The sequence below is a fragment of the Populus euphratica genome, unplaced genomic scaffold, assembly GCF_000495115.2.
Source record: "Populus euphratica unplaced genomic scaffold, PopEup_1.0 scaffold176.1, whole genome shotgun sequence".
Taxonomy (NCBI): domain Eukaryota; kingdom Viridiplantae; phylum Streptophyta; class Magnoliopsida; order Malpighiales; family Salicaceae; genus Populus; species Populus euphratica.
In genome coordinates, this window is record NW_011500058.1 from 192,989 (window position 1) to 207,683 (window position 14,695).

The 14,695-nt window shown below is 33.5% G+C and overlaps 1 protein-coding gene, 1 long non-coding RNA gene and 1 pseudogene across 5 annotated transcripts; all 3 read left to right on the plus strand.

Annotated features, from left to right (window-relative positions):
- Positions 1-942: 942 nt before the first annotated feature.
- On the plus strand, positions 943-10,146 carry LOC105107947 (probable amino acid permease 7). 4 transcript variants are annotated; one of them, XM_011002056.1, is made up of 7 exons: positions 943-1,231; positions 6,876-7,112; positions 8,278-8,371; positions 8,523-8,737; positions 8,853-8,986; positions 9,096-9,323; positions 9,434-10,146. In XM_011002056.1, the coding sequence occupies exons 1-7, from the start codon at positions 1,117-1,119 to the stop codon at positions 9,833-9,835; spliced, it is 1,425 nt and encodes a 474-aa protein (XP_011000358.1). In that variant the 5' UTR covers positions 943-1,116; the 3' UTR covers positions 9,836-10,146. The 4 variants fall into 4 exon arrangements, with proteins under 4 accessions (XP_011000358.1, XP_011000361.1, XP_011000359.1 ...); XM_011002059.1 differs by lacking the exons at positions 6,876-7,112; positions 8,278-8,371; positions 8,523-8,737; ... (1 more) ...; positions 9,096-9,323; positions 9,434-10,146 and adding exons at positions 1,346-1,582; positions 1,669-1,762; positions 1,960-2,174; ... (1 more) ...; positions 2,499-2,732; positions 2,808-2,936 and having other exon boundaries at positions 985-1,231; XM_011002057.1 differs by lacking the exons at positions 6,876-7,112; positions 8,278-8,371; positions 8,523-8,737; ... (1 more) ...; positions 9,096-9,323; positions 9,434-10,146 and adding exons at positions 1,346-1,582; positions 1,669-1,762; positions 1,960-2,174; ... (1 more) ...; positions 2,499-2,732; positions 2,818-3,587 and having other exon boundaries at positions 992-1,231.
- Positions 10,147-10,391: 245 nt separating this feature from the next.
- Positions 10,392-10,979, plus strand: LOC105107946 (uncharacterized). The gene is made up of 2 exons (XR_838960.1): positions 10,392-10,744; positions 10,835-10,979. It is a non-coding gene; the product is annotated as an uncharacterized LOC105107946 (long non-coding RNA).
- Positions 10,980-12,815: 1,836 nt separating this feature from the next.
- Positions 12,816-14,615, plus strand: LOC105107976 (probable amino acid permease 7; annotated as a pseudogene).
- The last annotated feature ends 80 nt before the right edge of the window (positions 14,616-14,695 follow it).

Genomic DNA, 14,695 nt, shown 5'->3' on the forward strand with positions numbered 1-14,695 from the left:
ATTTTTTTCCCAAATCATGCCTGTCAAGAATTTTCTATCTTTTTTTTTATCTTTTTTAGAATTGTTTATTAAAAAATTAATAATTTTTTTAACATGCATGATCTATTTATAAAATCAATAGTAAATTTATTAATAATAAATTGAATTACTGGTAAATTATAATTTATCAATAAACATTTGTTTGGTGAATAGTTTTTGTTCATGATTTTATCAATAAAATAATTATAAGTAAAATATTAATATAAAGTTTTATTGATAAAATTATTAAATGTGATAGTATATCACCATCCTTGTATTCATGATTTTTTTTGTAAAATCTCGTTTTTAAACTCAATGAGTTAGTCTCCTTTTCAAATTTCTTAAATTTAAGTAGATTTGATTGATACTTTTAAAAAATAATTTTAAATATCTATTTCGTCAAATTAGTGGAAGATTAACAATTTCTTGCCTATTATTTTCATAATTAATTAGGAATATGGTTCGTAAGACTATCATGATTGTTTTTTGGATAGATGAAAGGATATTAATTTTACTATTTAATTTTAGTCAATTCTTTTTTTAATCAGTTTCCAGAGTTTGTGTTTAGGTCTTAACTTGTTTTTTTTTTTAATAATTAATTAAGGTCGTTTTGGGTATATACAAAAGAGGAGTTTTATAGTATAAGTTTGTGTTTCGGTCTTGTTTTTTTTTTAATAATTAATTAAGGTTGTTTTGGTATATACAAAAGAGGAGTTTTATAGTATTTTTTTTTAATTCAAATGGAGTTTCTAAAAAATATTCAAACTTTTTTGAATGAAGAGTATAATTTTATGAAAGCCCAAGAAAATTGTTGTAATTTCCCATAATTATTGTATACTAATATATATATAAGGGAATGACTTAAATTAATTATCATTGAAGATATGTTTTTTGGTTCATCATACGAAGATATTGTTAATATATTCGGATAGGTGAGGATGAGATAGAACTAGATAGGATTGGATAAGATATAACAAAATACTATTGTAGGGCCACTATTAATTTTCTAACACCAGACTCCAAGAAACCAGGCTTATGGAGCGAACTCTTGCAATGTTTTTAGCTAGCTCTAGCCAGTAAGAATATACTTGAAAGGCCATGGCCATGGGAGAAGAAGCAGAAGAGCATCAACAGACACCGTTATTGTTGAATTCTGATCAGATGCCATCCAAGTCAACAATACCATGCAATCCATTTTCAATCAAGAGAACTGGTTTGTCTTCTTTCTTTCTTCCTCCTTCCAATTCTAGTTCACTCAGCAGGCTTCTCAGAATTATCTTACATGTAAATAATGCACATATATGTATTCATTTTGTAAATCTTGAAGGGACTGCATGGACTGCGGTGGCACACATAATAACAGGAGTGGTAGGGTCAGGGGTGCTATCACTAGCATGGAGCATGGCTCAATTAGGATGGATTGCAGGTCCCTTGGCCATGTTGTTTTTTGCTTCAGTCACTCTTCTTTCCACTTTTCTTCTCTGCGATTGCTATCGATCCCCGGATCCTGAATTTGGCCCCTCAAGAAACCGGTCTTACCGTGATGCTGTTCATATAATTTTAGGTAACACACGGCACAAGAAAGTCAATCACCACATGTAACTTTTCTTCTTAATAATTTCTCAATTCAGTTTCATGTCATGGATTCAGGAGAAAAGAATGCTTTGATTTGTGGCTTTCTTCAACAAGTAGGCTTATGTGGGGTAGGAATTGCGTATACTGTTACTGCCGCTATCAGCATGAGGTTTGTTGTCTCTCAAATCCCAAATTCAATTTCAGTGCTTCCATTTCCTTTTCATTTTCATCTGTGAAAAATGAGCGTTGTCCTTGACTACTTTACGGAAGAAGAAAGAGACAACTCCGTGATTCTGCGCTGTTCATTTTATGATATTTTCTTGTATGTAGCTAAGATACTAGTGCTATTACATTTTCTAATGAAAGGGAGATTCAGAAATCAAACTGTTACTACAAACAAGGACATGGAGCTGCTTGTGAATACGGAGACGCTTTATATATGCTGCTATTTGGAGCTGCTCAGGTTCTGTTGTCCCAAATACCAGATTTCAACAGCATAAAATTTCTATCAGTTGTTGCTGCAGTCATGTCATTCACCTATTCTTTTATTGGATTTGCACTTGGTTTTGCCAAAGTAATAGGTAGGATGGTGAATCAGCTACAAATTATCTGTCTTTTTATCGGTTTTCCATATGTATATCACATAATATTTACTAGTCTCTCAAATTACAGGAAATGGATATGTCAAGGGTAGCATCACTGGATCCTCAACTCACAGTGTAGCTGATATATCTCAAGCTCTTGGCGATATCGCATTTGCATATCCATGTTCCCTTATCCTTATCAAAATCCAGGTTTGAATCCCGATTCTGAATAGGCAAGTTTTGTTATAAAACACAACATGATACAATTTTGCGATCCTGTAAGACAATTATATAGATGATGGAACTTCATGAAATATGAAGGACACTTTAAGATCACCCCCATCAGAGAACAAGACAATGAAGAAGGCCTCGATGATAGCAATGATCGGTACAACATTTTTCTACCTCTGCTGTGGAAGCTTTGGTTACGCAGCCTTTGGAGAAGATACTCCGGGCAACCTCCTGGCTGGATTTGGATTATTTTCTGGACGATACTATTGGCTTATCAACATTGCTAATGCTTGTATTGTGATTCATCTAGTTGGAAGCTATCAGGTACTCCTAAAGTATATTTTTCATTTGCTTACAAATCTCTTCGAGACAACAAGAAAGGCAGCTTCATTGTTGCAGATCTTGACAGGTTTTCGGTCAAACATTTTTTGCCAACATTGAGAAGTCCATTGCGGAGAAGTGGCCAGACATCCAGTTTACACACATAAATCCCACCTATAAACTTCCATGGTTTCCAACTTTCCAAATCAACCTCCCAAGGCTTTGTCTCCGAACAACCTATGTCATATCAACAACCACTATTGCAGTGATCTTCCCTTACTTCAACCAAGTCATTGGAGTGATGGGAGGCTTGAATTTTTGGCCCTTAACTATATATTTTCCCGTGGAGATGTACTTTAAGCAGAGAAAAATTGAAGCATGGACAATTAAATGGATCATGCTTCGAGCCTATACCATTTTCTGCCTTTTGGTTACTGCATTTGCTTTGATTGGATCAATTGAAGGATTGATAAGTGCCAAATTGTAGAATACTTTTTTTCTTTTCTCCACACATGAGTTTTTTATATACCAATTGGAACGGACTTGCTGATAGTATGTGAACGCCCTATTGATTTCTCTAAACATCTTCATGTCATCGTTTATGCTGCTATCTCTGGGCCGCCACATCCAGTATCAAATGTCTGGCTCCATACCTATGATGCTTGCGACCTCCAACGTTCTTTTACTTAGCATCGTCTTCTCTTCTTCATCTAGCCAGGAGATGGATATGTGCTGGCCTTCATAAACTTCGAATACCCATGTACCAAACTTGGGAGGCTCCTCCAATACTAACCCATTTACTTTTTCATGTTTTCCAATTCCCTCAATGAATCTTCCTCTCCTTCTTTTTATTTTTTATGAGGGGGCTACAGAGAAAAATCTGAAGTTAACGAAAAGGTTATATATCCTCACCGGATTATTTTTTTCTTTATCTTCAACTTTATCAAATATTTTTTTATTTCAGTTTTCTTAAATTCCATAGAGTGAAGAGGAACAAAGATATTGTTTTCCATTAACTTTATATGAATGCTCATGATCCAGCATGCTAGTAAACCTTGGTTTCTAAGTGTTTGGATAATGGATAATTATATATTTATATTAATATTTTATTTTAAAAAATTAAGAGCCTAGGTAGTTGGTTCTTATATAACAATTTTTTTAATGAAATTTTAGAACATATTTAAATCAATGATATTATAGTGATGAATTGTAATAAATAAATATTAAATTTTACTAAAAATTTTATTTATTTTTAGTTTGTGTATAATAAATATTGAGAATATATGATAAGAAATTAAAGATTTTAAAATCTTTACTTAAATTGTTCACAGAGCATTTATAATCCTTTGTACTTTAAATTTTCTTCTTCTTATTTAGAGGTTGACAATCTTTTCCTTTTTCATATCCAAGAGGAGAGGGAGTTCATTAAGTGTCTTCTTACATGACATTAATGTTGATAGTAATATCACATGTCTATAAAATATAATCTTGCAATATCTTGTATATAACATTAATGTCAATGAGATCAACCTTATAATCAATATTAATATTGATAAACATGTATACATCTCATAAAAGACTTTTTATACAATTAGAGTAAAGGAAGATGGTGACCTTAAATTTTTATTTTCTATGTTTGAATATGAAATGATCTTAGATGTAAGGATATTGAGTTTAATGTCCATCTAGATCTAAAGTTAACTGATATGAGCATGTAACTAAGCTCAAAAGGGTTAGTCTGATATCTTATCAGACCCACATACACTTAAACCTGTCATATAGCCAAGCTCATGAGAGTTGTGCTAACATCTTGTTAAACTCATGTGTATTTGGACTTAACACATAATTACACCTAAAAAAAATAACATTAGATCAATTTTGTGCTTCGATTTAACATATTGTTAAGCCCAAAAGAATTGAGTATAATACATTTTTTAACCTATATATATTTGGGTCTATCATGTAGCTAAATCTAAAAAAATTAAATCTGATATTTTGTTAGACTGTCTTCCCATGAGTTTTGATTTCTTTTAAGCTTTTAAGATGAATTATCTTTTTTGACTTTTCATTTAAAGTTGTTTTTTTGGAGTAAATAGATTTTAGGATAAAATACTTTGATAATAATACCTATGTTGTTTATGCTAAATCCTGCTGCATGCTACTTTTTTAGTTCATTAAATTTTAAAATATATATTTTTTTGATATAATTTATACTATTTTTTGTATACATCTTTTCTACACTACTTTATATATTAGTTTAATTAAAAAAGAAAATAATAAGGGTTATAAAATTTATATTTATTTTAATATTATATAAAAAAATCTCAAATTAAAAATTTAAATTATTAATTAATATATTAATATATAATTTATATTATTCTCTTTATATTTACGAGAATTGGTTTTTTTTTTTTAAAAAAAAAGATTTTGAAAGAAACATTGTGGGCTATAAGATTGGTGTCTCCGAGGAGGATTCTTCACAAACAAGTGAGCTATCTTGAAAGAAAATGGGGGTAGAAGCAGAGGAAGTAGAGGAACCATTGTTGCCTGCTCTGCCGACAACGAAGAGAACTGGTTTGTCTCCTCTTCACTTATGTCTCCCTTCTTTCTTTTGCTTTCTTCTTCTCTCAACCACATTCTATCTATCATGGTGGCAAGATTTAATGATAATGGTTAAGATCAATCTGAGATTTTTACTAGTAAGAACTCGAGATCTCATGTTCAAGTTCCCTTCAAATGGCGGGGAAGGAATTAAGAGATTGATGGAAGCTATCTCTTTGTTCTTAAATAAACACGTGTGCCTGCCCTTCACCTCACATGAAGTAATTGATAAAATCTTGAAGGGACCGTATGGCCGGCAGCAGCACCCATGATAACAGGAGTGGTGGGGTCCCTTAATTAGCCCTTGTTTCTGCTTTCCTTCCATGCGATTGCTATCGATCGATCTCCTGCTCCTGAATTTGGCCCTGCAAGGAATCGATCCTATCTTCAAGCTGATCCTGTCTTCAAGCCCTACAAAAAATTATTAGCAACAAATTGTTAGTCCTTAACGGCATTATTTGCTTATAGATTTGGGTGAGACAGGAAATCAAAATTTGATTAAGCTCTAATTACACCTTGAGTTTGATTTGAAAATTAAAACATGGTTAACTTTGAAAATTGATTCCAATTAGATTAAATAGATCAAATTTTAGAAGATGATTCCCCAATTTAATTAAATCCCTAAGAGCTTCCAAATTGATTGATTTAAAAAATCCAGATTAATTGATTCCTAAAACAATATATCTAATTTAATACATTGAGACAAACTTTAGAGAAATGAAAGCGGATAGGTTTGGTTAGATTTTGAAAAAAGATTTTCCAACCTGGCTCGCTCAATTCAAAACAAAGTATAAAAAAATTAAAAGGAACTGTCTCCGTCAGGATTCAAGGAATCAATTTCCCACTTGCCTAGGGTTTGAAGGAGTAACGGTATGGAGTATTGGAACAACTAGAGTATAAGGACACAATTAAGAAGATCTCTTTATGAGGGACTACTTTGAAGAAAGATAAAAAGTACAAGTACCCCAGCTCTTTGCCCTGTTCGTGGCACCTAGGCAAGTGGTAGTTAAAAAGTCGTTTTCGCTTGTCATAGCCAATATGATGATACAATACTGTTTCTCCTTAAATAATGCAAGCACCTCGCCTAAACTTTGCTTTTTTTGTTTGTAAAACAAAAGATCAGAAAGCAGGCTTGAGATTGAAATTGTAAGAAAATTATTTAGCATATAACATATGAAAACAACGTTGTGTTTCTCTCAAAAGAAAGGGGAGTTTGCTTGAAAGGCCATATGGGAGTAGAAGAAGAGGCATCATCATTCTTGCATCCTCCAAGGCCTGGAATCAAGAGAACTGGTTTGTCTTCTATCTTCTATCTTCTATCTTCTTCTTCTTCCAATTAAAGTAAAGATCAATGCTTTACAAAGATTCAAATTCTAGTTTATATGCTCCTCACAATTTTCATCTCATGTACATCCATAAATCCACTTTCAAAACCAAATATTTTGTAGTTTTGATGCATTTCAATTACTCTCCTTAATGCTCTTTTGAGATCATATATATATATAAACTTCAAATCAAGTGATTGTTAAATGAATTGTGATGAAGGGACCGCATGGACGGCGGTGGCACACATAATAACCGGAGTGATAGGGTCGGGTGTGCTATCACTGGCATGGAGCATGGCTCAGTTAGGGTGGATTGCAGGTCCTGTAACCATGCTTTGTTTTGCTCTAGTCACCCTTGTTTCTGCTTTCCTTCTCTGCGATTGCTATCGATCTCCTGATCCTGAATTGGGTCCCAAGAGAAATCGATCTTACCTTGAAGCTGTTCATGAGACTTTAGGTAAGATACGATACAAGAATATTCCAATTTCCTTTTCAATTGAATCCCCCTATGTATATATCCATGCCCGTTAGCAAGTTTCAATTAGAGTGCTTGCCTGTTTGTACATGAAATGAATTTGGATTTTGAGATTTTTGCTTGAAAATTAGGGCGTCATGCTTGCCCTTTATACAGGTTGAAGCAAACAAGTTAAGAGAATTAAATAAATATAGATGGGAGACAGCAAAATTTGTCATTTGTGCAGCCACCAAACGGAATTGCTGAGGGTCTCAGGCCAAGGCGGACTCCTGCATGCCAAGCCTTACCTTTATTTCTCCCCTTTCCGAGACGACGACGACTACTATAGAGTTAGAAATTGAAATAACTTAATTATTAGGGTGACGAAGGGCCACATTCATTGATTCATTCCAAAGAATATCAAAATGTAAAGAAACAACAATTGACTTGGTACAGCATAAATATATACATGTCGTACGTAGCTAGGTTGCTCCAAGCACGAAGAACGAGGTTTTTGCGGGCTGACGATCCACGCTAAACCATAAAAATGTTAGCTGGTCTCTTCCTTTTCTTTTTTTCTCTATATAGATTAACAGTGGCAGATTCCTCTTAACGTGAAGCTAATAATTGTGTTATTGCAAAGTCAACTTATAAATTATTTATAGATGAAAAAAGGAAAACAACCTATATGGATTGAATAATTTATTCGTTCAACATGATAATTAATGTAAGTAAATGGAAGAGTAAACTAAAAAAAATAGAAATTATAGCTTGGAGTTCTTTTATATATTAAGATTTATTATAGCTAATTATTATAAGGCTTTGCGAATGTCACTATTTTTTTATTTTTTATTTTTTTTTTGCTTGTATTTTTCAAGAACTTTTTAGAAGAAGAGAAAGAGGGCTCTTTGATATTGAGAATTGCTTTGGACCATAACAATGCAAGAGAGAATTGGAAAAATGTTGACAGGCATTATGATGATTATAACTATGCAAATTTTTGCCCCTTTGAGTTGAGTACTACTGCTATCAGCTTCAACTATGGTGGCTACTATTACTGCTAATAATTCAAATCATGTTGAAGCTATAGATTTAGAGAAAGATCTAATTTAATTATGCTATGAACATATTAACTAGCTTCTAATAGTTGGTGATTGCATGGACTCAGGAAAAAGGAACGCATTGATATGTGGCGTCTTCGCACAAATAGGCTTATATGGAACAGGAATTGTCTACACTGTTACTACTGCTATCAGCATGAGGTACATCTGTTGTAATTTAAGCTACTCTCAAGTCCCAGATTCATCATCTAAGTTTGCATTTCCATGGGATCTTCGAATGTAAATGATCTTCTAATGACGAGCATTGCCCTTGTGGTTCTTTACAAAACAATTTCTATTTTTTCTGATGAAGGGCAATTCAGAAATCAAACTGTTATCACAAAGAAGGGCACGAGGCTACTTGTGAATATGGAGGCTCTTTATATATGCTACTATTTGGAGTGGTTCAAGTTGTACTGTCCCAAATACCAGATTTTCATAACCTACAATGGCTATCAATTGTTGCTGCAATCATGTCAGTCAGCTATGCCTCTATAGGATTTGCACTTGGGTTTGCACAAGTGATAGGTGCGGTACAGCATCAGCTATTTTTGGCCCTCCAAATCTTGTGTCGGGGTCATTGTTCCTGCAAACTTTTAGCTCCATCTATTCTGAATAGTTTCTGCTGTCTCTAAAATTTCAGCAAATGGATTTGTTAAGGGTGGGATCGCAGGAGTCTCAGCTTATAGGGCAGCTGATAAAGTATGGAATGTATCTCAAGCACTTGGAGATATTGCATTTGCATATCCATATTCCCTAATTCTACTAGAAATACAGGTATGAATTGTGATTCTGGATGGGTAAGTTTTTAAGCTGAAACGATCAAACACCAGTGTAGTTCTTCCAATAGACTAATTGTATGTGTTGAAACTTGGAAATCGTAAAGGATACTTTAAAATCACCTCCATCAGAAAGCAAGAACATGAAGAAGGCATCAACAATAGCAATTGTCGTCACCACATTTTTCTACCTCTGCTGCGGAGGCTTTGGTTATGCAGCTTTTGGAGAAAAAACACCAGGGAACCTCTTGACAGGATTTGGATTCTATGAACCGTACTGGCTTATTGAATTCGCCAATGCTTGTATTGTGCTTCATCTATTTGGTGGCTATCAGGTATGTGTCTGTACACAATGTTCATGATAACAAGATAAGCAGATGCACCTTTGTGGCGTCATAGAAGTAACAATCCCTGAAATATTCACAATGTTTGATTTTGCTGACAGGTTTACAGTCAACCATTATTTGCAGTCAGTGAAAACTGGATTGCAGAGAAATATCCAGACAACAGGTTTTTGAATAAGAATCTCACCTACAAATTCCCACGGTTTCCAGGTTTCCAATTGAATCTCCTCAGATTGTGTTTCCGAACCATCTACGTTGTATCAACAACCATGATAGCAGTGATGTTTCCTTACTTTAACCAGGTTATTGGATTGGTAGGAGGATTCGGCTTTTGGCCCTTGACGGTATATTTTCCTGTGGAAATGTATTTTAAGCAGAAAAATATTGAGGCATGGACAATTAAGTGGATCATGCTTCGAGCCTTTAGCGTCTTCTGCTTTTTGGTGACAGCGTTTGCTTTGATTGGATCAGTTGAAGGGCTGATGAGAGCAAGATTGAGCTAAGAGAGTGAAGAAAGAAGGGAGGAGAATGTCTTTCATCTTCCAATTCTCGATAATCAGTCGTATGGGGATCTTCAATCAGGAATTCTCTTTTCGATATTGATTGCAAGGGGATGTACTGAGGCAGAATTACTGATTATGGTGAGTGCATCTCCAAGTTTTTAGTTGAAAAGCCATGGATTCATCATCAGAACCAGATGGAACCTGGAATTGTTTGAAGCACGGTTCCTGTAAATTAATATTGTACAAAATGTAAGATGGAAAAAGCTTTACTTAATATGATACTGTGTGAAACATTTGTTGTTTTTCGAAAATGTCTATCTTCATATCCAGGTAGCCAGCCCTATATTGTTAGCTTAGGCAGGATTCAGGTAGCCTCCAAATTGAGTTGTCTTCATCAGGATTTTTCTTAAAAAAAGCAATCTCCCACTAGACTAGGATTTAAGGAGTGACGGCATGGAGGATTGACACAGCTAAAGCACAAGGACTCAATTAAGAAGCCTTTTCACTACTTTTAAGGAAATTCGAGAGTACAAGTACCCCCCAGATCACCACCCTGTTGTCTCCGTGGCACTGGCATGCATTTGCAACGAGGAGACTAAACAACTAAGAAACTAGAAGTCGTTGTCGCTTGCCACTGCTAATGATATGATACGATACTATTTCTTCTTTAAATTATGCAATCACCTTGCCTTTACTTTCCTTTTCTTTTAAAAAAATAAAATAAAAATACGTCAGAAACCAGAATTGAGATTGAAATTGTAAGAAGAATCCTTAGCTGCCTATATATATATATATATAAACAACTTTGTGTTTCTCATAAAAGAGATTGAATTTGCATGAAGGGAGTTGAAGCAGAAGAAGAGGCACCATCATTCTTGCATGCTCCTCAGCCTGGAATCAGGAGAACTAGTTTGTCTTCTATTTTCTTGATGATGATGATCCTCATCAGATATTTCCCTAACTCGAAATCAAGTGATTGTGAAATGAATTGTGATGAAGGGACCGCATGGACGGCAGTGGCACACATAATAACGGGAGTGATAGGGTCGGGGGTGCTATCACTGGCAGGGAGCATGGCTCAGTTAGGGTGGATTGCAGGTCTTGTAACCATGTTGTGTTTTGCTTCAGTCGCCCTCTTATCAGGTGAGTTTATCTCCTCTCTCAAATATAATTGAGACTGAAAAATAAATGAATTCAACATATAGACCAAATTGATCATGCCTTTCTTTCCATGTTTTATATTGTGATTCGCTTTCTTTTATTTTATTTTTTCTTTTCTACTACAATTTAAAAATTTATCTCACGAAATTAGATCACATAAAAATTCAATAAAAAATGAGGTTAAAATTAAAAAAAGCAAAAAAAGAGATACCAAAGGATTCGATTAAAAAAAAAGTATGAGGAATAAGTTAAAAATTTAAAAAAAAAATGAAAAAAGAGATTTGAGAGTAGCTTTACTTTTTAATTTTTATATAAAAAGTTAAGCACCTTTCAAATATTTTAGTGTATAGTAGTAGCTTTAAAATTCAGGCTATGCCATAGTAGGATTTTAAATTAATTTTTAACATAAATAAAAAATATATATCAATGCTATGGATTTGTTTTATTATTTCATGTTTTTTTTAATTGAAAAATGTTAAAATGCTATTTATGTTAAATAAAATAAATTTAAAAAATAAATAAATCAATAAAATATAAAATAGCTATTAATGCTACTTAAGTGCTAGATTGTTAAGCCAATATTTGTTATAAAAGTAAAACACAATGAATATACAAATATTTAACACCCCCTTTCATTTTGAGTTTATGTGTTTTTACTCTCTTTTTTATATATATCTTAGAGGTTATTTTTTCTCATCAAGAATATATTAGTTAAAAAACAATGCATCATACTAATATCATCTATTTATATCAAATATAAAAGAAAAAAAAAAGATATAAATTACAATAATATCTTTGAAACATTATAAAAATACCAAAAAATACTATTTAAAAAAATTAATTTTTTTAAGAAAAATCAAAGAGAGAAAGAGAATACTAGGTTAAATAAAGTAGATGGTGCATCTCATGTTGTGCAATTTAATTTATGACATCCCTTATAACTAGAACCCTATCAATAAGTTAGGTTTCTAACTTTTGAACCAGAAAAACTCAATTTTGACTCATTTTTCACTCAAGAAGTATCTAAATAAACATCTTGTCACTTTAATAAAAATTCATTTATAGCTTTTAAATAGCAAAAAAAATCAGTTAAAATCATACAAAAACTTGAAAGCACAAAACTTTTCAAGCCTCAATTTATTTTTTCCAACAAGATAAAAGCTAAAAATATTTATCATCAAACTCATTTCATCAAATGCAATCCTTTAACATCAAACTTGGTTATTTTGGCCACCGAAATCGTGACTATCAATACCTTTTTCTCTTTGATATCTTTTAATGAGTTTTTCTCTCCTCTCTCAAATTCAAATTCAATAATCAAAAAAAAAAATTTAATCAAATAAAAAGTTGTCATGAATCTGGTATTATCCATGTAGGTTCTCTATATTTTATGTTTCAATTATTTGTCTTTTAATTTGGTCTTTTTACCACAATTGCAAACTTGATATTATCTCATTACACCATAAAAAATTCAATTGAAATAAAAGAAAATACCATGAAAATGAAATAAAACAAAAGAGTTGGGAAGGTGCTTTGGCACCATAAAAACCCTCGTCTTTTTAGTTGTTTATATAATATCATTTGCATTGTATTTAAAAGTGTTTTTCAATACATTTTTAAATTGAAAAGGGCATCAATTTTATGGTTTCCTGCTTCAGTACAATTTGAGGAAAACACATTTTACTGCATTACCAAACACACTTCATTTCTTTTTAATTGGATTTGATTTAGACATATCTGTTAATAATTCAAAATCATGTTGAAGCTATAGATTCAGAGAAAGATCATATCCCAATTAATTATGTCATTGACATATTAAATGGCTTTGACATGTTCCAGGAAAAAGGAATGCATTGGTATGTGGCGTCTTCGCACAAATTGGCTTTTACGGGACAGGAATTGCCTCCACTATTACTACTGCTACCAGCATGAGTTATTGTATGTGTTGAAACTTGGAATTCATATAGGATACTTTAAAATCACCTCCATCAGAAAAAGCATTGCCCTTGTGGTTCCTTACAAAGCAATTACTCTTTTTCTTTTTCTTTTTCTGATGAAGGGCAATTCAGAAATCAAACTGCAATTACTCCTTTTCTTTTTCTTTTTCTTTTTCTTTTTCAGATGAAGGGCAATTCAGAAATCAAACTGTTATCACAAAGAAGCACGAGGCTACTTGTGAACATGGAGGTTCTTTATATATGCTACTATTTGGAGTGGTTCAAGTTGTACTGTCCCAAGTACCAGATTTTCATAACCTACAATGGCTATCAATTTTTGCTGCAATCATGTCAGTCAGCTATGCCTCTATAGGATTTGCACTAGGGTTTGCACAAGTGATAGGTGCTGTACAGCATCAGCTGCCCTTAAATATTGGACTGTTGCCTTGCATATCTTGAGTCGAAGTCGTTGTTCCTGTAAACTAATGTAGATATATATATATTCTGAATAGTTTTTGTTCTCTCTAAAACTTCAGCAAATGGATTTGTTAAGGGTGGGATGGCAGGAGTCTCAGCTTATTGGGCAGCTGATAAAGTATGGAGTGTATCTCAAGCACTTGGAGATATTGCATTTGCATATCCATATCCCCTAATTCTACTAGAAATACAGGTACTGATTGTGATTCTGGATGGGCAAGTTTTAAGCTGAAGTGATCAAACACCAGTATCATTCTTTTAAAGAGCCTAATTTTATGTGTTGAAACTTGGAATTCATGTAGGATACTTTAAAATCACCTCCATTAGAAAGCAAGAACTTGAAGAAGGCGTCGAAAATAGCAGTTGTTGCACCTCTGCTGTGGAGGTTTTGGTTATGCAGCTTTCGGTGAAAAAACACCAGGGAAGAACCTCTTGACAGGATTTGGATTTTATGAACCGTACTGGATTAATGATTTCGCCAATGCTTGTATTGTGCTTCATCTAGTTGGTGGCTATCAGGTATGTGTGTATAAAATGTTCATGATAACTAGATGAGCTGATGCACCTTCGTAGTAGCGTCGTAGAAGTAACAATCCCTGAAGTATTCACAAGGTTTGATTTTGCTGACAGGTTTACAGCCAGCCATTATTTGCAGTCATTGAAAACTGGGTTGCAGAGAAATATCCAGACAACAGGTTTTTGAATAAGAATCTCACCTACAAATTCCCACGGTTTCCAGGTTTCCAATTGAATCTCTCAGATTGTGTTTCCGAGCGATCTACGTCGTACCAACAACCGCGATTGCAGTGATGTTTCCTTACTTTAACCAGGTTATTGGATAGCTAGGAGGATTCGGCTTTTGGCCCTTAGCTGTATATTTTCCTGTGGAAATGTATTTTAAGCAGAAAAATATTGAGGCATGGACAAGTAAGTGGATCATGCTTGGGGCCTTCAGCGTCATTTGCTTTTTGGTGACAGCGTTTGCTTTGATTGGATCAGTTGAAGGGCTGATGAGTGCAAGATTGAGCCAAGGGAGTAAAAAGGATGTCCTGAGGCAGAATTACTGATTATGGTGAAGGCATCTCCAAGTTTTAGTTGAGAAGCCATGGATTCATCATCAGAACTACATGGAACCTGGAATTGTTTGAAGCACGGTTCCTGTGAGTTAATATTATATAAAATGTAAGATGGGAAAAGCTTTACTTGATCCGATAATTTGTGTTTGTTTTTCGATGTATATAATTATTTTATGTTGAATAATAAATAGTATTTAGATAATAGATAT